This window comes from Scyliorhinus torazame, chromosome 6 (genome assembly GCF_047496885.1).
Source record: "Scyliorhinus torazame isolate Kashiwa2021f chromosome 6, sScyTor2.1, whole genome shotgun sequence".
Classification (NCBI taxonomy): Eukaryota; Metazoa; Chordata; class Chondrichthyes; order Carcharhiniformes; family Scyliorhinidae; genus Scyliorhinus; species Scyliorhinus torazame.
In genome coordinates, this window is record NC_092712.1 from 106,670,675 (window position 1) to 106,693,805 (window position 23,131).

The 23,131-nt window shown below is 47.6% G+C and overlaps 2 protein-coding genes across 5 annotated transcripts in view; one reads left to right on the forward strand and one right to left on the reverse strand.

Annotated features, from left to right (window-relative positions):
* crot (carnitine O-octanoyltransferase) overlaps positions 1 to 2,336 on the reverse strand; it is a 60,049-nt gene extending 57,713 nt beyond the window's left edge. The window contains exon 1 of one of the 3 annotated variants that reach the window (XM_072508651.1): positions 2,253 to 2,336. The gene's annotated coding sequence lies outside the window, so the exon portion shown is untranslated. Of the gene's footprint in view, positions 1 to 1,745; positions 1,910 to 2,252 lie in introns of those variants that run through there. The other 2 variants (XM_072508650.1, XM_072508653.1) reach the window with 2 other exon arrangements.
* A 108-nt stretch (positions 2,337 to 2,444) lies between these two features.
* Positions 2,445 to 23,131, forward strand: part of olah (oleoyl-ACP hydrolase) — a 46,466-nt gene continuing 25,779 nt past the window's right edge. The window contains exons 1-2 of one of the 2 annotated variants that reach the window (XM_072508654.1): positions 2,445 to 2,607; positions 3,660 to 3,791. In XM_072508654.1, coding sequence (XP_072364755.1) covers positions 3,662 to 3,791 — 130 coding nt within the window. In that variant the 5' untranslated portion in view covers positions 2,445 to 2,607; positions 3,660 to 3,661. Of the gene's footprint in view, positions 2,608 to 2,638; positions 2,926 to 3,659; positions 3,792 to 23,131 lie in introns of those variants that run through there. The other variant, XM_072508655.1, reaches the window with a different exon arrangement.

A 23,131-nucleotide genomic window follows, 5' to 3' on the forward strand; every position in this document is an offset into this window, starting at 1 on the left:
ACTGTCAAGGCTGCAGCAATTTCCTCCCTTGCCTCCCGCAGTATTCTGGGGTAGATCCCATCAAGTCCTGGGGACCTATCTACTTTAATGCTTTTCAAGATGCCCAACACCGCCTCTTTATTAATATCAACATGACTCAGAATATCTACACACTGAACTGGCAGAGGCATCCCCAATAGATGGATGGTGGAAGATTCTTAATTCATGGCATGGGAGGAATTGTACATTAGGCAGAAAGATCGATTAGAAAATCAGCAGCTAAACGTGAGATCAAAAGAAAAGAAAATACCAATATTTCTAATTTCAACTTCTATTCCCTGTTATCCAGAAAAGCATTCAGAAAGAGTTCAAGGCTAACACAGGTTATATGGCAATGTTAATCATTCAGTGTTGGCATCACAGTCAACTCAACTGGGTTATGTAAATATATTGTGACTATAACATTGCATTCACTGGCTTTTTGGAGAAAGTGTTATCGATTTTCAGCCAGTCCATTGCATTCAGTTTAGGTGCAGGAGGACTGCACATCAGGGCAGAAATATTTACAGCACACGACTTATCCTTTGCTATATTTGCCCATTTCAGTCCATGAAATGGTAATTTATTTCTGAGAAGTAACTCAAGTTTTACAAATTTATCAATGCCAGCAATGAGTGAATGTCTGTCTAAACTCAGTCCTGAAAGGTCGGGTTCATTAAAGGTCGGGCAGCACGGTAGCATAGTGGTTAGCACTGTGGCTTCACAGCACCAGGATCCCAGGTTCGAATCCCCACTGGGTCACTGTCTGTGCAGAATCTGCACATTCTCCCCGTGTCTGCGTGGGTTTCCTCCGGGTGCTCTGGTTTCCTCCCACAGTCTAAAGGCGTGCAGGTTAGGTGGATTGGCCATGCTAAATTGCCCTTAGTGTCCAAAACAGTTAGGAGAGGTTATTGAGTTAGGGGGAATAGGGTGGAAGTGTGGGCTTAAGTGGGTCAGTGCAGACTCGATGGGCCGAATGGCCTCTTTCTGCACTGTATCTTCTATGTTCAATGAAGAATAAATTCCCTTTGACAAACAGTCATCCAGACTCAAAAGGTTAGCTGCCTCCTCTCTCCACAGATGCTGTCAGACCTGCTCAGATTATCCAGTATTTTCTGTTCTTGTTTCAGATTCCAGCATTCATAGTAATTTGCTGATATTATATAGTACTGGTCGATGATGCACCTTCGAAGGTGCGGGGGCCATTGCTGAACTGGAGAAAACACAGCAGAAAGTTTCACCAGTGGCAATTAAACATATGGCTAGTTTTCAGGTGTCGGGCGAAGGAAGCACTAGTCAGGAGACTGGGCAGAACTCCCCTGACCTTCTTCAAACACTATCAAGAGGACCTTTGACTTTTACCTCCAGAGAGGGCAGACAGGCGTCAGTGTAACATCTTCAGGAGAAACAGGACACCTCTGACAATGCAGCACTCCCTCATTGAGGTGCGAGTCCTGGTTGAGGACTCCTACGCCTTCAGAGCGGATTTGAACCCACAACTTTCTGGCTGCAGCCCAAATGCCTGGAACCGGTTTGCATCCAGGAATCCCCTTTTAACACATGAATAGGTGACCAAAATGGTGACAACAGGAAATATGCACAAGATTTCTAATGTGTCGATATATTTACACACACAGCTGGTATGTTTTACTAATCCCCGAGAAGCACATCGATAATCTACACAGAGGAGCGGTTCTTATCTCAATGCTCTCAGGTTAAGAACTTACTTTAGGCTTTCCGGAGCTAATTTCAGTCGGTAAATGAAAGCAAAAGAAAATTTTCGAAAACGAATGATTTATTCACTGCCTTTTGGTGTCAACAGGATTGCTCCGAGCAGAGGACCGGCTCCTCCTCCAATGCTCCACTTTCCCCCCCTCCCCCACCTGATGGAGGCGGTGAGCTTTCCCCCACTCTCCCGGCACTTCCGCCCCGCAGGCCAGACACTTCCGCCCCCGCAGGCCGGCTAGCACTTCCGTCCCGTTCGCAGGCGGGGGAGGCAACCGGACTTCCGCCCCGCAGGCAGCTAGCACGAGCCAGCGAGATCGCCAACATTCGTAGCCCGCTGCTGGCGCTGTGGGAGTTGTAGCGTTCAGTGCAATTCACTCTGCTTAAAAATGTCACCCATTTTGATGTATTTTAAACCCTCAGCAACCAGGCTGTGTGTCTGCAGTTATTTCTGCATAAAGGCGCTGTAATCAATATAAATTAGTTTAAAAACAAGTGCAACTCCAAACCTTTCAACAGCTTATACGTTTGGTCCACTGGTGGGAAAATACAAATCACTCATCCCTCAGCTGAGGGCTAGAGTTAGTTTCCAATCCTGGGTGCAATTTTATTGCCCGATATCTTGTCCCCGTTATATTTTATAATCTATGTCTTGATTTGAGATTGATGGACTTTCTCTCTGGGGAATATTTCCCTGGGGTTTGGAAAGAACTGCCCATCATCTGGCCGCCGCGCATGCGCCGCTGCTAGTGCGAGAAGAGGAAGATCCCAGTGGACGGAGGAGGAGGCAGCAGCTCAGCGCTGGTAAATCCTTCAACTGCTGCTGCAGCCGGCTTCGCGCGCAGCGTAGCCGCTCTCCTCGAGGTTGGTAGGCTGGCCGGCCAATTCACAATGTTACCGATATTTGTATCTGTCACTCCGCCTGTGTATCCCTTGTTCACCCTGGACTTAAACTCCATTGTGTCCTGGACAAATGTTTCCATCGCGTTATGAATACGTTGCCTTATAAAGTCGCACGCCGACCAAACGTGAGAAAAAAAAGCAAATAAATAAATCACCAGGATATACAAAAAAAAAACCCCAGGATGTGGCGGAATTAGAAACAGAAAGCTGGAGATCAGGAAGCATCCGCTGACAGAAAACAGAACGGCTAACTTTTCAACTTCATCAAAACCAGGAGAAGTAATGCCAGTAGTCTGGTTGGCAGTGTGTGCATGCGGACTTTACAAACGGACACTTGATAAAAGTGTCACAGCTCGTTAGTAAAATTGAAGCCCTTGAAACGTGGCTGTGTGGATACAAAATTGACTCCATTTTTTTTTTAAATGATAGCAGCGAATGGTTCTTTTTCGGGCTGAAGGGAAAGATACAAAAGTGTTTCTTCGGGGTTGGTATATGGCTGCTGAACATGACAAATGAAAAGGAAGAATGGGCAGGGTTACAGGGAGCTGAGGGAATGTCACCAAGTAAATTTATCATTTGACCAGCCGGTGCAGACATGATGGGCCAAATGGCCTCCTGTGTTGTAAAAGTTCTGAGATTCTGTAATCAGGGAGTGGTAGTTTGATATCCTGTTTTTTTTTATTCCAAAATTATTCAATGAATTGAATTTAAATTCCCAGAGCTATTGTGGTGTGATTTGAACTCCTGTCTGGACCATTATTCCAGGTCCCTGAATTACAAATCTAGTAGTAGTGCCCCTATGCTACCACTCCCCCGTTGCTAATTATATGTTGAACTTTTGCCCAATGTTTCTTAAATTTCTGACCTTGAATTCATTATATAAAATAAGATTTGAACTAGACACCCACATTTTTTTAACAATTGCAGCACAAAATCTCTAAACTTGAAATGTAGTGATCGAATTTTATGGGATAATCAAATCTTTATTTTAAGAATTGTGTATTATGTTACAGAAATGGATAAAGTAGTGAACTGCCTATATAAAAGACCTGAAGCTCTTTTCAGACTTATCTGCTTTCCCTGGGCTGGAGGTGGATCCATACATTATGCCCAGTGGGGAAAACACTTCAACAATTCAATAGAAGGTAACACCTATGTATGTTATGTTATACCTTTTGTGTGCTAAGTGTGCATGTCAGCTATCCCTCCATTCAAGGGTGACAATTACCTAGGGTCAGGGGTTTCTGCTGTGGATCTTCATGCGGCTGAACATGTGATCCAACGTTGACAGAAGAGCTGAACTCCCGAGGTAAGAGACTGAAGCAGTCTGTGCCCATATGCAGCAAGACCTGGACAACAATCAGACTTGGGCTAATAAGTGGCAAGTAACATTCATGCCAAGCTAGTGCTAGGCAATGGCAATCTCCAAGAGAGAAAAAATCCAACCATCTCCTCTTGGCTTAACCCTAACCATCTCTTAATTCCCTCACTCTCAATATCCTGGGGATTACCGTTGACAAGAAACTGTACTGGATGAGCCATATAAATTCTGTAGCTACAAGATCCGGTCAGAAGCTGGAAATTCTGCAGCGAGTAACTTGCCTCCTGATTCCCTAAAGCCCGACGACATTCTGTAAGGCAGAAGTCACGGATGTGATGGAATACACCTCAATTGCCTGAATCAGTGCAGTCCCAACAACACTCCAGAACCATTAAGGCAAAGCAGTCCGCTTGATTGGCAGCACCTCCAACATCGACTCCCTCAACCACTAATGCACAGTGGCAGCAGTGTGTACCTCTATTAGATGCATTGCAGCAACTCTCCAAGACTACTTTGACAGCACCTTCCAAACCTGTGACCATGACTACCTAAAAGGACAAGGGCAGCAGATGCATGAGACCACCACCACCTACAGGTTCCCCTCCAAGCGACACGTCATCCTGACTTGGAAATATATTGCCGTTTGTTCACTGTCATTGGGTCAGAATCCTGGAACTCCCTCCCAAACAGCACTGTGGGTGTACCGGCACCATTTCTAGGGCAGTTATGGATGGGCAATAAATTGCTGCCCTAGCCTGCGATGCCCAGTGTTATGACACCCTGGGCAAATGTGCGGTCAATTCCAGCCTCACTCATCCCAAGTCACAACACCATTGAATTAACCAATAATTCTTATAAAACTACCCCAAAGTGTTTGACCCTTGGCTGTCCGATAATTACAGTCACCAGGTTTGTAAGTTTCAACACAATTACTATTTATTTATAACAAGAACAAATATGAAAAATGCAGAAAATACAGCTGTTTAACAACACACTAATACCTGACTCCCCCTTTAACTGCCCCACCCTGGACCCACACACAAGACAGATAAACACCAAGGGATGGAAAGGGGTAAGAATAAGGATTAAAGTCAAAACATAGAGTCTCTGCTTCAGATGATGAGTTCTTTGGTGCACATTCTTCACCATATGAGCGTGGATTAAACTCTCTGGTTTACAGCCTGTAATGATCTTGCAGTTAGCAACATCTTACAGTTTTTCCAGGAGAGGCCCCTGGCTTCACATCAGCCTGTTCTGCATAGAGAGTTATCAGGTTCTGGATTCTGCTTGCATCAGCCTTTTCTACAGAGCGAGTTGGTTCCCACAGTGGCTTTTGGTGAGAATTAGCTGGTTATCTTTGGAGAAAATAGTGTGGGGGAAAAAGAGAGGTTTTCTCCCTTAGCTGCCAAAGCGAAACCGAAAGATCTTTACGTCTCTAAACCATTATTCAATGGGAATCGATCCAATCAACACCTGTTAGCAGGCAGAACACAGCCCTTTTGGGCCAATTCATTGGCCATCAGCCAAATCAATCAAACCGAGACTCACCCAATCTCTGTCATTGGTGCCAGCCTGTCCACAACTTGTCCAAACCAGCATAAGCCTCAATTTAAAGACACAGGTCACTTTCCTTAAAGACCTATGTCCATAAACCATCCATGGATCAAAAATGTAATGGCAGATATAAAAGAAAGGGGAAATAAGGATATAAACAAGAACAAACAGGAAGGGGCCTTACACCATATGCTGTAAAATACTTTTATAAGAAGGCCCAAGCCTGAATGTTGTGCAGGTCTTGCTACCTATTGGCATGGACAGTTTCAGTAACTGAGGAGTTGCAAATGGCACTGAACATTCTGAATCATAGAATAGAATTGGTACAGCACAGAAGAAGGTCTTTCAGCCAATCATGCCCATGCAGTCTCCTAAGGGGGGGTGGGGGAATTCACATATTGCCACTCCCCCGCCCTCTTCCTACATCCCTGATACCTTTTAAATTAGTTGAATTTTTTGCCTCTATTACTTATTTAGGATGCGAGTTCCAGAGTCCTCCCACCCTTCGGGTGAAAGGCTTTTTCACATCTGCCTTCTTCTACCAGGGTATGCCCCACCCCTGCACCGGTCATGGACCTCTCTGCTATGAAAAATAGGTCCTTCTGACCCAGTCTATCCAGACCCCCCCCCACAACCTTGTATACCTCAACCAAATCTTCCTACAGCCTCCTTTTTTTTTTCCAAGGAAAATAACCCCAGCCTATCCAATTTTTCCTCATAGCTGCAATTTTGCAATTAGGCAAATTCTTCATGATTTCTTCTATACCTAGTGCAATGGCATCCTTTCTGTAGTCAGGTGAACCTAACTGCAGTATTCAAGTTGTAGCCTCACTTGTGTCTTATATAGTTCTAGAATAACCTTCCTGCTCTTATGAGCGAGGGAAGCTTTTTTATACTGAGGGTAGTGGGTCCCTGGAACCCGTTGCCAGAGGAGGTGATGGAAGCAGGAACAATAGTGACCTTTAAGGGGCACCTTGACAAATACATGAATAGCATGGGAATAGAGGGAAACTGACTCCGGAGATGTGAAAGGTTTTAGGTTAGCATGGTCGGCGCAGGCTTGGAGGGCCGAAGGACCTGTTCCTGAGCTGTACATTTCTTTGTTATTTGTTTTTTCTATTCTATGCATTGACAATAAAGGCCTTTTTAATCATCTGATCAAGCTGCCCGGCTACCTTCAGGAATCTGTGGATATGCATTCCAAGGTCCCTCACTTCCGCCACACCTCTCACTATCTTCCCATGCATTGTGTATTCCTGTGCCTTGTTTGACCTCACCCTTCTCCAGGTTTAATTCCTTTTGCTATTTTTCTGACCACCTGACCCCTTTGATATCATCCTGCAATCTACACCTCTCCTCCTCACTATCAGCCATGCAGTCAAATTTTGTGTCATCTGCAAACATCTTGATGACCACCCCCCCCCCCCCCCCCCCCCCCTACATTTAGGCCCAAATCATTAATATTCACCACAAAAAGCAAGGGAACTAGAACTGAACACGGCAGCACCCCATTAGAAACAACCTTCCCATTGAAAAAATGGCCATCAACAAATACCATTTGTTCCCAGCTACTGAGCCAATCTTGTATGCATAGAACAATACAGCGCAGTACAGGCCCTTCGGCCCACGATGTTGCACCAAAACAAAAGCCATCTAACCTACACTATGCCATTATCATCCATATGTTTATCCAATAAACTTTTAAATGCCCTCAATGTTGGCGAGTTCACTACTGTAGCAGGTAGGGCATTCCACGGCCTCACTACTCTTTGCATAAAGAACCTACCTCTGACCTCTGTCCTATATCTATTACCCCTCAGTTTAAAGTTATGTCCCGTCGTGCCAGCCATTTCCATCCGCTGGAGAAGGCTCTCACTGTCCACCCTATCTAACCCCCTGATCATTTTGTATGCCTCTATTAAGTCTCCTCTTAACCACCTTCTCTCCAACGAAAACAACCTCAAGTCCATCAGCCTTTCCTCATAAGATTTTCCCTCCATACCAGGCAACATCCTGGTAAATCTCCTCTGCACCCGCTCCAAAGCCTCCACGTCCTTCCTATAATGCGGTGACCAGAACTGTACGCAATACTCCAAATGCGGCCGAACTAGAGTTCTGTACAGCTGCAACATGACCTCCTGACTCCGGAACTCAATCCCTCTACCAATAAAGGCCAACACTCCATAGGCCTTCTTCACAACCCTATCAACCTGGGTGGCAACTTTCAGGGATCTATGTACATGGACACCTAGATCCCTCTGCTCATCCACACTTTCAAGAACTTTTCCATTAGCCAAATATTCCGCATTCCTGTTATTCCTTCCAAAGTGAATCACCTCACACTTCTCTACATTAAACTCCATTTGCCACCTCTCAGCCCAGCTCTGCAGCTTATCTATATCCCTCTGTAACCTGCTACATCCTTCCACACTATCGACAACACCACCGACTTTAGTATCGTCTGCAAATTTACTCACCCACCCTTCTGCGCCTTCCTCTAGGTCATTGATAAAAATGACAAACAGCAACGGCCCCAGAACAGATCCTTGTGGTACTCCACTTGTGACTACTCCATTCTGAACATTTCCCATCAACCACCACCCTCTGTCTTCTTTCAGCTAGCCAATTTCTGATCCACATCTCTAAATCACCCTCAATCCCCAGCCTCCGTATTTTCTGCAATAGCCTACCGTGGGGAACCTTATCAAACGCTTTGCTGAAATCCATACACACCACATCAACTGCTCTACCCTCATCTACCTGTTCAGTCACCTTCTCAAAGAACTCAATAAGGTTTGTGAGGCATGACCTACCCTTCACAAAGCCATGCTGACTATCCCTGATCATATTATTCCTATCTAGATGATTATAAATCTTGTCTCTTATAATCCCCTCCAAGACTTTACCCACTACAGACGTGAGGCTCACCGGTCTATAGTTGCCGGGGTTGTCTCTGCTCCCCTTTTTGAACAAAGGGACCACATTTGCTGTCCTCCAGTCCTCTGGCACTATTCCTGTAGCCAATGATGACATAAAAATCAAAGCCAAAGGTCCAGCAATTTCTTCCCTGGCCTCCCAGAGAATCCTAGGATAAATCCCATCAGGTCCCGGGGACTTATCTATTTTCAGCCTGTCCAGAATTGCCAACACCTCTTCCCTACGTACCTCAATGCCATCTATTCTATTAGCCTGCGGCTCAGCATTCTCCTCCACAACATTATCTTTTTCCTGAGTGAATACTGACGAAAAATATTCATTTAATATCTCGCCTATCTCTTCAGACTCCACACACAATTTCCCATCCCTGTCCTTGACTGGTCCTACTCTTTCCCGAGTCATTCGCTTATTCCTGACATACCTATAGAAAGCTTTTGGGTTTTCCTTGATCCTTCCTGCCAAATACTTCTCATGTCCCCTCCTTGCTCGTCTTAGCTCTCTCTTTAGATCCTTCCTCGCTACCTTGTAACTGTCCATCGCCCCAACTGAAACTTCACACCTCATCTTCACATAGGCCTCCTTCTTCCTCTTAACAAGAGATTCCACTTCCTTGGTAAACCACGGTTCCCTCGCTCGATGCCTTCCTCCCTGCCTGACTGGTACATACTTATCAAGAACACGCAGTAGCTGATCCTTGAACAAGCCCCACTTATCCAGTGTGCCCAACACTTGCAGCCTACTTCTCCACCTTATCCCCCCCAAGTCACGTCTAATGGCATCATAATTGCCCTTCCCCCAGCTATAACTCTTGCCCTGCGGTGTATACTTATACCTTTCCATCATTAACTTAAACGTCACCGAATTGTGGTCACTGTCCCCAAAGTGCTCTCCTACCTCCAAATCCAACACCTGGCCTGGTTCATTACCCAAAACCAAATCCAACGTGGCCTCGCCTCTTGTTGGCCTGTCAACATATTGTTTCAGGAAACCCTCCTGCACACACTGTACAAAAAACGACCCATCTATTGTACTCGAACTATATATTTTCCAGTCAATATTTGGAAAGTTAAAGTCTCCCATAATAACTACCCTGTTACTTTCGCTCTTATCCAGAATCATCTTCGCCATCCTTTCCTCTACATCCCTAGAACTATTAGGAGGCCTATAAAAAACTCCCAACAGGGTGACCTCTCCTTTCCTGTTTCTAACTTCAGCCCATACTACCTCGGAAGAAGAGTCCCCATCTAGCATCCTCTCCGCCACCGTAATACTGCTTTTGACTAGCAGCGCCACACCTCCTCCTCTTTTGCCACCTTCTCTGAGCTTACTAAAACACCTAAACCCCGGAACCTGCAACATCCATTCCTGTCCCTGCTCTATCCATGTCTCCGAAATGGCCACAACATCGAAGTCCCAGGTACCAACCCATGCTGCCAGTTCCCCTACCTTGTTTCGTATACTCCTGGCATTGAAGTAGACACACTACAAACCACCTACCTGAACACTGGCCCCCTCCTGCGACGTCAAATCTGTGCTCCTGACCTCTATACTCTCATTCTCCCTTACCCTAAAACTACAATCCAGGTTCCCATGCCCCTGCTGCATTAGTTTAAACCCCCCCAAAGAGCACTAACAAATATCCCCCCCAGGATATTTGTGCCCCTCAGGTTCAGATGTAGACCATCCTGTCTGTAGAGGTCCCACCTTCCCCAGAAAGAGCCCCAGTTATCCAGAAATCTGAATCCCTCCCGCCTGCACCATCCCTGTAGCCACGTGTTTAAATGCTCTCTCTCCCTATTCCTCATCTCACTATCACGTGGCACGGGCAACAACCCAGAGATAACAACTCTCTTTGTTCTAGTTCTGAGCTTCCATCCTAGCTCCCTGAAAGCCTGCCTGACATCCTTGTCCCCTTTCCTACCTATGTCGTTAGTGCCAATGTGGACCACGACTTGGGGCTGCTCCCCCTCCCCCCTAAGGACCCGGAAAACACGATCCGAGACATCACGTACCCTTGCACCTGGGAGGCAACATACCAAACGTAAGTCTCTCACGCTCCCACAAAATCTCCTATCTGTGCCCCTGACTATAGAGTCCCCAATTACTAATGCTCTGCTCCTCTCCCCCCTTCCCTTCTGAGCAACAGGGACAGACTCCGTGCCAGAGGCCCGTACCCCATGGCTTACCCCTGGTAAGTCTCCCCCCCCCCCCCCCCCCCCCCCCCCCCCACAAGTATCCAAAGCGGTATACTTGTTTCTCAGGGGAACGACCACAGGGGATCCCTGCACTGACTGCTTTTTCCCAGTCCCTCTTACAGTTACCCACCTATCTCCAATCTTTGGTGTAACTAATTCCCTGAAGCTGCTATCTATGACCCCCTTCTGCCTCCCGAATGATCCGAAGTTCTTCCAACTCCAGCTCCAGTTCCCTAACTCGGTCTTGGAGGAGCTGGAGATGGCAGCACTTCCTGCAGGTAAAATCAGCAGGGACACTAACTGCATCCCTCACCTCAAACATCCTGCAGGAGGAACATTGCACTCCCTTCCCTGCCATTCCTCTAACTTTCTACCAAGATCTGGCTAACAACTAAATTAAATTTTTTATAAAAAATAATAATAATATAATAAAATATGGTACTTACCTCAGACCAATGGGTTTTATTATTAGGTTAGAGGAGGAGGGCGGGTGGGAGACACTACACGTGTAGTGTCTCGGGTTTCCTCTCCACCAGAATTTATTGGTGAGGGACGTCCGCGGGTCGACATCCTGTTCCCGCCTAAAACATTAATTTTTTTAAAAAAAATTCTCAGCTCCTGCTGAAATTGACTAACCAGCCAGCTCCACTGCCGCCGAAATCGAGTTTGTTACATTCCCCTGGTTCAATGGATTTTATTTTTCCAAACAGTCTGCTATATGGCCCCTCATCTAAACTCTTGCTAAAGTCCATGTAGACCACGTCAACTGTACTATCCTCATCAATCATCGGCGAACATCCCATTTCTGACTAAGGTACCCTTCATCGTCCAGTACTTCCCCGGAGCGGAGAAACTACAACATCATCCTCGCAGCCTTCAACACGTCATCAATGAAGACGAACATCTTGCCAAGGTCATCCCCACACCCCCACTACACCCCCACTACTTGCCTTCAAACAACCGCGCAACCTCAAACAACCCATTGTTTTCAGCAAACTACCCAGCCTTCGAACAGCGACCACGACACCACACAACCCTGCCATGGCAATCTCTGCAAGACATGCCAAATCATCGACATGGGTACCACCATTACACGTGAGAATACCATCCACCAGGTACGTGGTACATACTCGTGCGACTCGGCCAACGTTGTCTACCTCATACACTGCAGGAAAGGAGCACACATGAGTACGGCCTCAACCGGAACCTTGGTTTCATGTCGCATTACATTCACCCCCCACTATCTGGACTGAGTTTTGAAAACCTACCAACTGTCCTGGCTTGAGACAATTCACACCTCTTTAACCTGTGATTATCCCTTTCTCCAGTTGCTCCATATGGACCTGTAAAGACTTAATTACCTGCAAAGACTTGCATTCAAAGTATCGTCTTGTACCTTTGACTTTGTCTATATATATGTTTCTGGAACCGACCTCTTCATTCACCTGAGGAAGGAGCAGTGCTCCAAAAGCTAGTGAATCAAAACAAATCTGTTGAACTTTAACTTGGTGTTGTAAGATGTCTTACTGTGCTCACCCCAGTCCAACGCCGGCATCTCCACATCATGACCTTAAGGTGGAAGTGAGATTATTGATGAAGCAGCTGAAGATGGTAGGCAGAAGACATGATCCTGAGAAACTCCTGCAGCAATGTCCTGGAACTGAGATGATTGGCCTTCAACATCATAAACATCTTCCTTTGTACTAAGTATGACTCTAACCAGTGGAGTGTTTTCCCTCGATTCTTGTTAACTTGCATTTCGAAGTAATGTTTTATGCCACACACAGTTGATTTGATTTGATTTATTGTCACATGTACCAAAAGTACAGTGAAAAGTATTATTCTGCGGCCGAGAGAACGTACACAGTACGTACATAGTAGACAAAAAGAATAATCGACAGAGTATATTGACAAATGGTACATCGCTTCCGGTGGCGTGGGCGAGCAGGTTGGCCGCAGCAACTAGAGCTCCCGGCGGTGACTGCGATTTGCGACGATTTCGGGGAAATCCCCAAGTCTTCGCGTACCCCCCCGACTATCGCCGGCCTTTGGGGCCGTCATGAGCAGCCAACCGGCGAAGAACCCCGCGCGGGTGTTGGGCGGCAGGGGCTGAGGCGCTGGGCCCATCGCGGCGTCGAGGTCAGCAGCGGGGGCGGAGCTACGAGGAGGCTGAGGCAGCAGGCCCGAGGCCAGGGCACTATGTAGGGAGGGTGCTCCACGTCGGATGGCTCCCACCTAGGAGGAAGAAAGAAGGCTGAAGCCTGGTCCCAGGGGAGCTCTGGGTGAATGCAGAGGAGAAAGAAAGAAGGTTTAAGGAAGTTTGGTAAAAGTTTTTTTTTCAAAAAAAGAATAACTCAGATTGATGAAGGACAGGAGGGTGAAGGGGGAGAGGAAAAAAGAATGAAGATAAAAAACAATAAGCCGCTAAATGATGCGAAGAGCAGCGTCGAAGAAAGGAGGAAACGCGGGTTCGCCGCTGAAGGAGAAGACGAGCAAAAGTGTTGACAGGATGGCGGAAGCCGAGCTGCAAGGCAGGGCCGCACTACTTACGGTGGCGAAGATGACCAAGGTGATGGCGGTGGAGCTGGAAAAACAGTTTGCGAGGCACATGGAGGCCTTGAGGAAGGAGACGGCGGTCGTTGGTGCAGGAGGCAATCGGCCCGGTGAGGGTGGCGGTGGCAAAAGCATCAGCCGAGGTAAGAGAGCAGAGCGAGGAGATGAAGGAAGTGGAGGAGGCCGTGTCACGACACGGATCACATCAATGGGGGACGAGCTGCGGAGGGTGGTGGAGGTTAACAGAGGACTCCGAGCAAAGCTGGAAGACTTGGAAAACCGCTCAAGCCGGCACAATTTGAGAATTGCGGGCTTGCCCAAAGGGACAGAGGGCCCAAGGCCAACGCAATACTTCGCTAAGAAGTTGGCAGAGCTGATGGGGGAGGGTGAGAGCCCCACCCTGTACGAGCTAGACCGAGCTCATCGGTCATTAAGGCCGAAGCCCAAAGTGAACGAGTTGCCAAGGGCAGTAATTATCTGCTTCCATAAGTTTTGCACGAAGGAGAAGGTATTAAGCTGGGTGAAGCAGAAGCGTGAGGTGCTGTGGGATGGTGCTGCGGTTCGGATCTACCATGACTTGACGGTGGAGTTGGCAAAAAGACGAGCGGCGTTTGGGCGAGTGAAGGCAGCTTTGTACAAGAAGGGGGTGCGATTTGGTATGGTGTACCCGGCGAAGTTGAGAGTAATATATAACGCCAAAGACTTCTATTTTGAGACAGCGGGGGCGTTTGTGAGGGCAGAAGGCTTGGGACAGACGTGAAGAGCGGAACTGGAAGAGAGACTGTGGACTGTGTTTGAGCAGCTGGAAAATGTATAAAGGTTACAACTTTCTTTTTACTGATTTGCATTGCAATTTACTTCTCTTTGCATTGTTATAGAGTTCAAGTTAATGGTGTTCTGTGTTGCGACAGTTAAATGTTATGTTAGTGAATTGTCGGGGTTGGATTGTTGCGTGTGTTTTGGTGTTTGGGTGGAAGGGGGTGAGATGTCTTGGCGGGGGGAGCCACCCACGCTAGCTAACTAAAGTCAGCTAGTGAACGGGGGCGAGGTGAGAGGAGGGCTGCGGACGTTGGAGTCTGGATAGCAGGCTTCAATGGGCCTACGAGGCGTGCGAGAGGGGGGGAAGGGATGGATGTTGGGGGTTGTTTTTGTAGGGGGGGTTCTTGGGAGGGGGGGGAAGGGGTTCGATGTTAACAATGGACAGGGGCGGGTCAGGCTTATCGGGCAGGGCCCGGTGGTATGGTGATGGTGGATAAGAAAGGTGGGGGGGGTGAGAGACCCCAGTAAGGATAGTCACGTGGAACGTGAGAGGGCTAGGAGGTCCGGTCAAGGGTGCTTGCGCATCTTAAAAGTTTGAAAGCTGATGTAGCAGTGCTGCAGGAAAGGGTGAAGGACCAGGTGAGACTTAAAAAGGGCTGGGTTAGTCAAGTGTTTCACTCTGGATTTGATGGAAGGGCTCGAGGGGTAGTGGTGTTGGTCAGCAAAAGGGTACGCTTCCAGATGGAGAAGGTGGTGGCAGATCAGGGGGGTAGATATGTGATTGTGCCAGGGGCGCTGGAGGAGAGATTAGTGGCGCTGTTAAGTGTATACGGTCCCAATTGGGACGATGTGGGATTCACGAGGAAGATGTTTGGGGCCATTCCCGACTTGGGCATGCATGAGCTGATTGTGGTGGGGGACTGGAACTTGGTGTAGGAGCCAAGGTTGGACAGTTCACGGCCGTTCTGGCTGGTCCCATCGGGGGGGGGGGGGGGGGGGGGGGGGGGGGGGGGGGGGGGGGGGGTGGAAATGGGAGGGGTGGACTCTTGGGCGTTCCTGCACCCAAGGGAATGGGAGTACTCGTTTTTCTCAGCGGTCTATAAGATATACTCGCGGATCGACTTTTTTGTGGTGGGAAAACCTTTGCTGGCTGGAGTCAAGGGGTCGGAATACTCTGCAATTGCAGTGTCATATCACGCTCCACATTGGGTGGATATGGTGCTGGAGAAGGGGGCAGCGCAGAGACCGGGGTGGAAACTGGATGTGGGGCTTTTGGGGAACCAAGTGTTCTGTGGGAAAATTGAAAAGGTAATTAAGGATTATGTAGGTTTCAATTGTACGGGTGAGGTGTCGAAGGCAGTCGTCTGGGAGGCTCTAAAGGCGGTGGTGAGGGGTGAAATAATTTTGTTTAAGGCCAGGGTGGTCAAAGAGGAGAGGTTGGAGCGGCAGAGGGTAATTGATGAGATGTTGGAGGTAGATAGGAGGTATGCAGAAGATGGGGACCCAGCAAAGCTGGAAAAGAGGAAGGAACTACAGGCGAACTTCGACCGACTGTCCACCAGGAAGGCGGTGCGCCAACTGAGACGAGCAAGGGGTGCAGTTCATGAAGATGGAGATAAGGCGGGGCATATGTTAGCAGGTCAGCTCCGGAGGGAGGCAGCGGCAAGGGAAATTCTTCAGGTGAGGGATAAGGGAAACCAGGGGCTGGTTTAGCACACTGGGCTAAATCGCTGGCTTTTAAAGCAGACCAAGGCAGGCCAGCAGCACGGTTCAATTCCCGTACCAGCCTCCCCAAACAGGCGCCGGAATGTGGCGACTAGGGGCTTTTCACAGTAACTTTATTGAAGCCTACTTGTGACAAGCGATTTCATTTCATTTCATTTTGTAGGGCAGGGAAGTTGGTGGTGGCTCCAGTGCTGATTAACAAGGTTTTTGAGGAGTTTTATGAGAGGTTGTACAAGTTAGAGCCACCCGGGGGAGACCGTGAGATGCAGGAATTTCTAGATGGGTTGGAGTACCCGAGGCTAGGGGAGGGGGACAGGGCTACATTAGAAGGAGCAATAGTGGAGCAGGAGATAAAGGATGCGATTGGAAGGTGGCAGGGCTGGATGGGTTTCCGGGTGGAATATTATAAACAATTCATGGATAGGTTGGCACCCCTGATGGTGGGGATGTTTGAGGAGGCGATAGGGAAGGGGGTGTTGCTGCAAACCTTGGGGCAGGCATCGATTTCACTGTTGCTAAAAAAAAGACAAGGATCCTTCGGAGTGTGGGTCGCATCGGCCCATATCACTTCTGAATGTGGACGTAAAAGTGTTGGCGAAGGTACTGGCGGGTAGGCTGGAGGAGTGCCTCCCGAAGGTGATAGGGGAGGATCAGAAGGGGTTCGTGAAAGGGAGGCAGCTGTTTTCGAACATTAGGAAGGTTTTGAACGTCGTTCTGACACCGGTGGAAGGGAAGGAAACAGAGATAGTTGTGGCATTGGATGCCGAGAAGGCGTTTGATCGGGTAGAATGGGGGTACATGATGGCAGTGCTGGAGCGGTTTGGGATTGGACCAAGGTTTGTGAACTGGGTAAAGCTACTATATAAGGAGCCGAAGGCGAGTGTCCGCACAAACAATATCAGTTCAAGATACTTTTCTCTCCACTGTGGGAGGAGACAGGGGTGTCCTATGTCCCCCCCTGCTGTTTGCACTTGCGATTGAGCCGTTGGCCATCGCATTGAGAAGTTCGGGAGCATGGAAAGGAATAGTGCGGGGGGGGGGGGGATAGAGCATAGGGTGTCCTTATATGCCAACGACTTGCTGCTGGTATGTGTCGGAACCGAGTGCGTCGATAGGAGGAATATTGGAGCTACTGCGGGTATTTGGGTCTTTCTCGGGGTACAAGCTGAACCTGGACAAGAGTGAGTATTTTGTGGCGACTCGGCCGGGGGTGGGGGGGCTGCCATTCCGAAGGGCAGGGACTCACTTTAGGTATCTGGGGGTGCAGGTTGCCCGGGAATAGGGGAGGCTTCGCAGGTACAACATCACTAGTTTAGTGTGGAGAGTGAAAGCTGATCTGGCAAGGTGGGATGGCCTTCCTCTGTCACTGGCGGGTCGGGTACAGGCGGTTAAAATGAATGTGTTGCCGCGATTCCTGTTTATTTTTCAATGCCTACCAATTTTCCTGCCAAAGTCTTTTTTCAGGGAGATTGAGGGAAGGATTACTTTGTTCATATGGGGAGGAAAGGTGGCCAGAGTAAGAAAGGTGCTGCTACGGAGGGGAAGGCAGGCAGAGGGTTTGGGTCTCCCGAACCTGTTGTACTACTACTGGGCGGCGAATGTGGAGACGGTGCGGAGCTGGGTCAGAGGGGTTGATTCCCAGTGGGTCAGAACGGAGGAGAGTTTGTGCAGGGGGTTGGGACCGAAAGTCCTAGCAACAGCGCTGCTCCCGATAGCTCCGGGGAAATACTCAGGGAGTCCGGTAATAATAGCTTCATTGAAAATCTGGAGGCAACTTCGGGTTGGCGGTAGGGTCAACGGAAATGCCGATTCGGGGGAACCACAGATTTGAGCCAGGGAGGTGGGATGGAAGTTTTCGGAAATGGGAAGAGAGGGGGATTAAGACGCTAAAAGATTTGTTTCTTCGGGGTCGGTTTGCAGGATTGAGGGAGCTGGAAGCGAAGTATGGGCTGGAGCAGGGGGAAATGTTTAGGTACATGCAGGTTCGGGATTTTGCCAGGAAGGAGATACAGAGCTTCCCAGAGGAACCGGCCTCCACATTGCTGGAGGAGGTGTTGACGACAAGGGGACTGGAGAAGGGGGCAGTGTCAGCGGTGTATGGAGCTATTTTGGAAGAGGATAAGGCACCACTGGAAGGGATCAAAGCAAAGTGGGAGGAAGAGCTGGGAGAGGTTATTGAGGAGGGGGTCTGGTGTGAGGTGCTCCGGAGAGTGAATGCCTCCACCTCATGTGCGAGGTTGGGGCTGATACAGCTGAAGGTGGTATATAGAGCGCACCTCACGAGGGCGAGGCTGAGCTGATTTTTTGAAGGAGTAGAGGATGTGTGTGAGCGTTGCGGGGGGGGGGGGGGGGGTGCCGCTAATCACGTTCATATGTTTTGGTCCTGTCCAAAACTAGGGGAGTACTGGAAGGAGGTGTTTAGGGTAGTTTCCAAGGTGGTGCGTGTGAAACTGAACCCTGGTCCCTGGGAGGCCATATTCGGGGTGTCGGACCAGCCAGGGTTGGAAACGGGTGCGGAGGCAGATATCATAGCCTTCGCCTCGTTGATCGCCCGAAGGCGGATCCTGCTGGGATGGAGAGCAGCCTCTCCACCCAGTGCCCTGGCATGGCGGGGGGACCTGTTGGAATACTTGACCCTTGAGAAGGTTAAGTTCGAACTGAGGGGAAGCTCGGCAGGGTTCTACAAATCATGGGCACTATTTATTATGCACTTTCAAGAACTCGATAACATCGAACATTAGTTGGGGGGGGGGGATGGTTGTGGGGGGGGGGCTGTGTATATTAAGGGTGACTATGGGTAATCCATTATTCCTTTTTGGCATTTGTTTATGTAAACATGCGGGCTGATGTTTGGGGTTTGGTGGGAGGATGGTATCGTTATTGTTATGGGGATTGACATACCTGTTGCTGATTATTGTTTATTGTTGATGGGTGTAAATGCGGGAGAAAATGTGAAAAAGGAGGAGAATAAAAATATATATATTTTTTTAAATGGTACATCGACATACAGTGATTGGTTACAGTGCGGATCAAGGGGCAAACAAAGCAAATACACGAGCAAGAGCAATATTGGGCATCGTGAATAGTGTTCTTACAGGGAATAGATCAGTCCGAGGAGTCTTCTGGATGTGGGGAAGACGCTGTTCCTATGTCTGGATGTGCTGGTCTTCAGATTTCTGTACCTTCTGCCTGATGGAAGGGTCTGGAAGAAGGCAATGCCTGGGTGGGAGGGGTCTCTGATAATGCTGTCTGCCTTCCTGAGGCAGCGGGAGGTGTAGACAGAATCAATGTGAGGGTAACAAGCTTGTGTGATGCGTTGGGCTGAGTTCACCACATTCTGCAGTTTCTTGCGATCTTGGACCGATTAGTTGCCATACCAGGCTGTGATGCAGCCGGATAGGATGCTCTCTATCGCACATCTGTAGAAGTTTGTGAGGGTCCATGCAGACATGCTGAATTTCTTTAGCATCCGTAGGAAGTAGAGACGTTGTTGGGCTTTCTTGACTGTTGCATCAATGTGAGTGGACCAGGAATGACTGTTGGTGATGGTGACCCCCAGGAACTTAAGGCTATCGACCATCTCCACTTCGGAGCCATTGATGCAGACGGGAGTGTGTGTTGTGCTGCGCTTCCTGAAGTTGATGACCAGTCCTTGGTCTTTCTGACATTTAGCGAGATACTGCTGTCTAAATCTTTCAATGAAGGAATTTGTTTTTATTTGTGAGTCACACTTTGCATTCGCCTCCATTTAAGTCTTCCTAGTGGGTATGCACGTGTTTGTGTATAATTTTAATCCATTCTATAGATTTATCTATTGAACGTAAATACGTTTTCCGTAAGTCAATCTAATGGTGATTTTTCTTCTAATTTCCTTCCTGTTTTTCCTGCGCTTTGAAGACAATGGGCAGAATTATTGCTTTGGAGGTGGCCTGTTTCCTGCTCCCAAACCTACCCCCCGTGGGGAAACAATCACTTTTTGACTGCATGTCTCTTTCATTGACATGGAGACAATTAAAGGCTGTGAGTAGGGTCTCAAAGCAAGAGGGCCTTTCAGCTCAAGGGGAGCGGTGGGCTGAAGTGAATGGTAAGTAACAGAGAGGGTGCTTCAACATGGGAATCCCTCTACAGAGTGGTCTTTGGCAGCATAGCGAGGGCCTGTAGATCTGCTTAAAGTAGTGGTAACCCACCTGCCACTGAGTACCTATCTCATAGATTACATAGAATTTACAGTGCAGAAGGAGGCCATTCGGCCCATTGAGTCGGCATCGGCCCTTGGAAAGAGCACCCTACTTAAGCCCACACCTGCACCCTATCCCCATAACCCAGTAACCCCACCCAGCATTTTTGGACTCTAAGGGCCATTAAGCATGGCCAGTCCACCTACTCTGCACACCTTTGAACTGTGGAAGAAGCACGGAGGAAATCCACGCAGGCATGGGAAGAACGTGCAGACTCTGCACAGACAGTGACCCAGCTGAGAATCATACCTGGGAACCTGGAACTATGAAGCAACAGTGTTGCCCACTGTGCTACCGTCCCGCCCTCGGCTGCTGAATTACTGCCCCCCAACCCCCAATCCAATAAGATTTTTCTTCAGAACTTCCTGATAATCCTGAACAAGACAGATCTTAGATTGAGATTCCGCTCAGCTAAATGTACTTTTTTCTGTATTGTAGAAATGAAGAGGGAAAGTTACTGAACACAAAAGGTACAGAACTCCAATAATAATAAAGTTTTTAAAAGTTAAAATGTTTATTAAAAGGAAGAAAAGATAAAACCTAAACACAAGATAAAATAAACATAATTAAAAAGAAATATTACAAAATAATTTCAGTCTTTATCAAAGATACACAACTATTTTTTCTGACACCAGCCCTTATAGATTCTTAACCATAAAAATCCAGGAGATATTCCCAAACTGAGAAAGTGCTTTCACTTGAAACAGAAGTACAATCCACAACTCCGCAGAACAAATCCATGCTGATGTTTTTCCAAAGGAACACTTGTGCGGCATGGTAGCACAGTGGGTAGCACTGTTGCTTCACAGCGCCAGGGTCCCAGGTTCGATTCCCGGCTTGGGGCACTGTCTGTGCGGACTCTGCACGTTCTCCGACCGAGTGGGTTTCCTCTAGGTGCTCCGGTTTCCTCCAGGTCCCGAAAGATGTGCTTGTTAGGTGAATTGGACATTCTGAATTCTCCCTCTGCGTACCCGAACAGGGGCTGTGGTGTGGTGACTACGGGCTTCTCACAGTAACTTCATTGCAGTGTTAATGTAAGCATACTTGTATTCTTCTGGACTAAAACTAAGTTGCTTACTTCAATTAAAATGCTTTCACAACTCCTCCCCCCACCTAGCAACTCACTACAGCTCAAAATACATTTTCATAAATACTTTTTCGCCTTTTTGGTCATTGCCTTTTGTTAGGAAGTGTTATGCAAGGGAGATATTCAGAAATTGGGTCCAGAAATGAGACCCCAATGTAGCAGGCAATTTAGGAGTTAAACAGACTGAGGGGGAAACACACCAGCTGGCACAAAGTAAGACGGATACACCCATACTGTGTTACATTGTCCCAGTCAAACTGAAACTCATTCGTGGGAATGCACATGATGTCCCAGATCCATCGTTCTTCGGGACCATTCTGTCTAACCAGCTACTAGCCCATTACAGAGTCCGATGGCCTCTTTGTCCGTTAATGGAAGGTTAATTGCCTATCAATAGCATGGCTCAGTTATTTTGTATAAATCGGAGTGGGCAATCCGACAGCCTAGATAACTGATGGATTCAAGCCAGAAGAGAACTTTTGTTTGAGATGCTGGGTGGAGTTTAGAGAGAGACAAAGAAGGAATGCTGTTTTGCAGTAACAGGGGTGAAGGCTTTGGAAATCGACCGAGGAGGTCATGAAAGTTGCGACCAAGGCAGGGTTTGGAAAAAGTGTCCTTACCAGAAGAAAGATTGCTTTATAAATGCAAGTACCGATATTGCTTCTGTCTGCCTGGGAAAATGGCATGAGAGCTGGATGTTTTGTTACTGTGTTGTTTAATAGAAACTAGCGTGTTAAGGTTAAGAAACTGCATGTAATCTGTTTGTGTTAAGGTTAAAAATTTCACTATTGTTTTCTTTTAATAAAGTTTGTTTATAAAATAACAAAGTCGCATTTCTGATATTATCACTCCTGGAACAAATCGATCTTTATGCAACATCTTTAAAAAGTTATGGTCCAGATTTGGGGCAGCACGGTAGCATAGTGGATAGCACAATTGCTTCACAGCTCCAGGATCCCAGGTTCGATTCCGGCTTGGGTCACTGTCTGTGCGGAGTCTGCACGTCCTCCCCGCGTGTGCGTGGGTTTCCTCCGGGTGCTCCGGTTTCCTCCCACAGTCCAAAGATGTGCAGGTTAGGTGGATTGGCCATGATAAATTGCCCTTAGTGTCCAATATTGCCCTTAGTGTTGGATGGGGTTACTGGGTTATGGGGATAGGGTGGAGGTGTGGGCTTGGGTAGGGTGCTCTTTCCAAGAGTCGGTGCAGACTCGATGGGCCGAATGGCCTCCTTCTGCCCTGTAAATTCTATGATAATCCAGTCTCTTAGCTGTTGAGAGCTGACCATGTGATCGTAACAGAAGACAAAGCTAGTTTTAAGGGCTTTATGTTTGTACTGATAAAACTAGGTATAGTTTTAATTTGATGTTTCTGTGCCTGGAAGGGCAAAACTTATAGCTAGATGCATGCTGGACAAAGATGTTTGTATATGTGAGAATTAGTTTCAATTTCAACAGTGATTCGATTGTGCTTGGAGAGGGCTATGATGTGAAGAGTAAATAAACCTGCGGTGGTTGCTCAGCAACTGGGGCCTTGTAAGGTAGAGAAGCTTGCAAGTTTTAGTTTTAACTGAAGTTGTTTGCAGTTGGAGGCAGGACACTGGGCAGTGAACCTCTCTTCACTTTGCCAAGAGAAGCTGGACAGAGCAAGCGAGTTGCAAAGATGTAACCTTCCTAAGGAACAAGATACAGTCTGGAAAACCACGGAATTGGGTTTGTTTAAGAATGTTTAAGAGGACTGGAGTTAAAAGTGAACTGAGACCAAGGTATTGTTCAGAAGTATTCAAGGAAGAGTAAACAAAGTGTTCTGAGTTAAAGAGACAACTAGAGTAACCAGATTTAAAGTGGGATACCAGACTCGCAGGTCAGTTGAATGATGCAATGTTAATACAGTCTGGGACTGGATATGTTGTTAAAAGTGGAGTGGAAGCTTTGTTTAAAAGTGTCATTTGGAAGTCATGGACTGGATTTCTGAACGCAAACCGCTAAGGGAAACATTATGAGAGGAGGTTTTAAAGTGTTTATTGGGAGTGGAGTTTGGAAACACTCACGTGACAATCATCTGGGAGAATTCTGAGGAGAAATCCACAGACATTTACTAGAGGTTCAGAGTGGAGAGT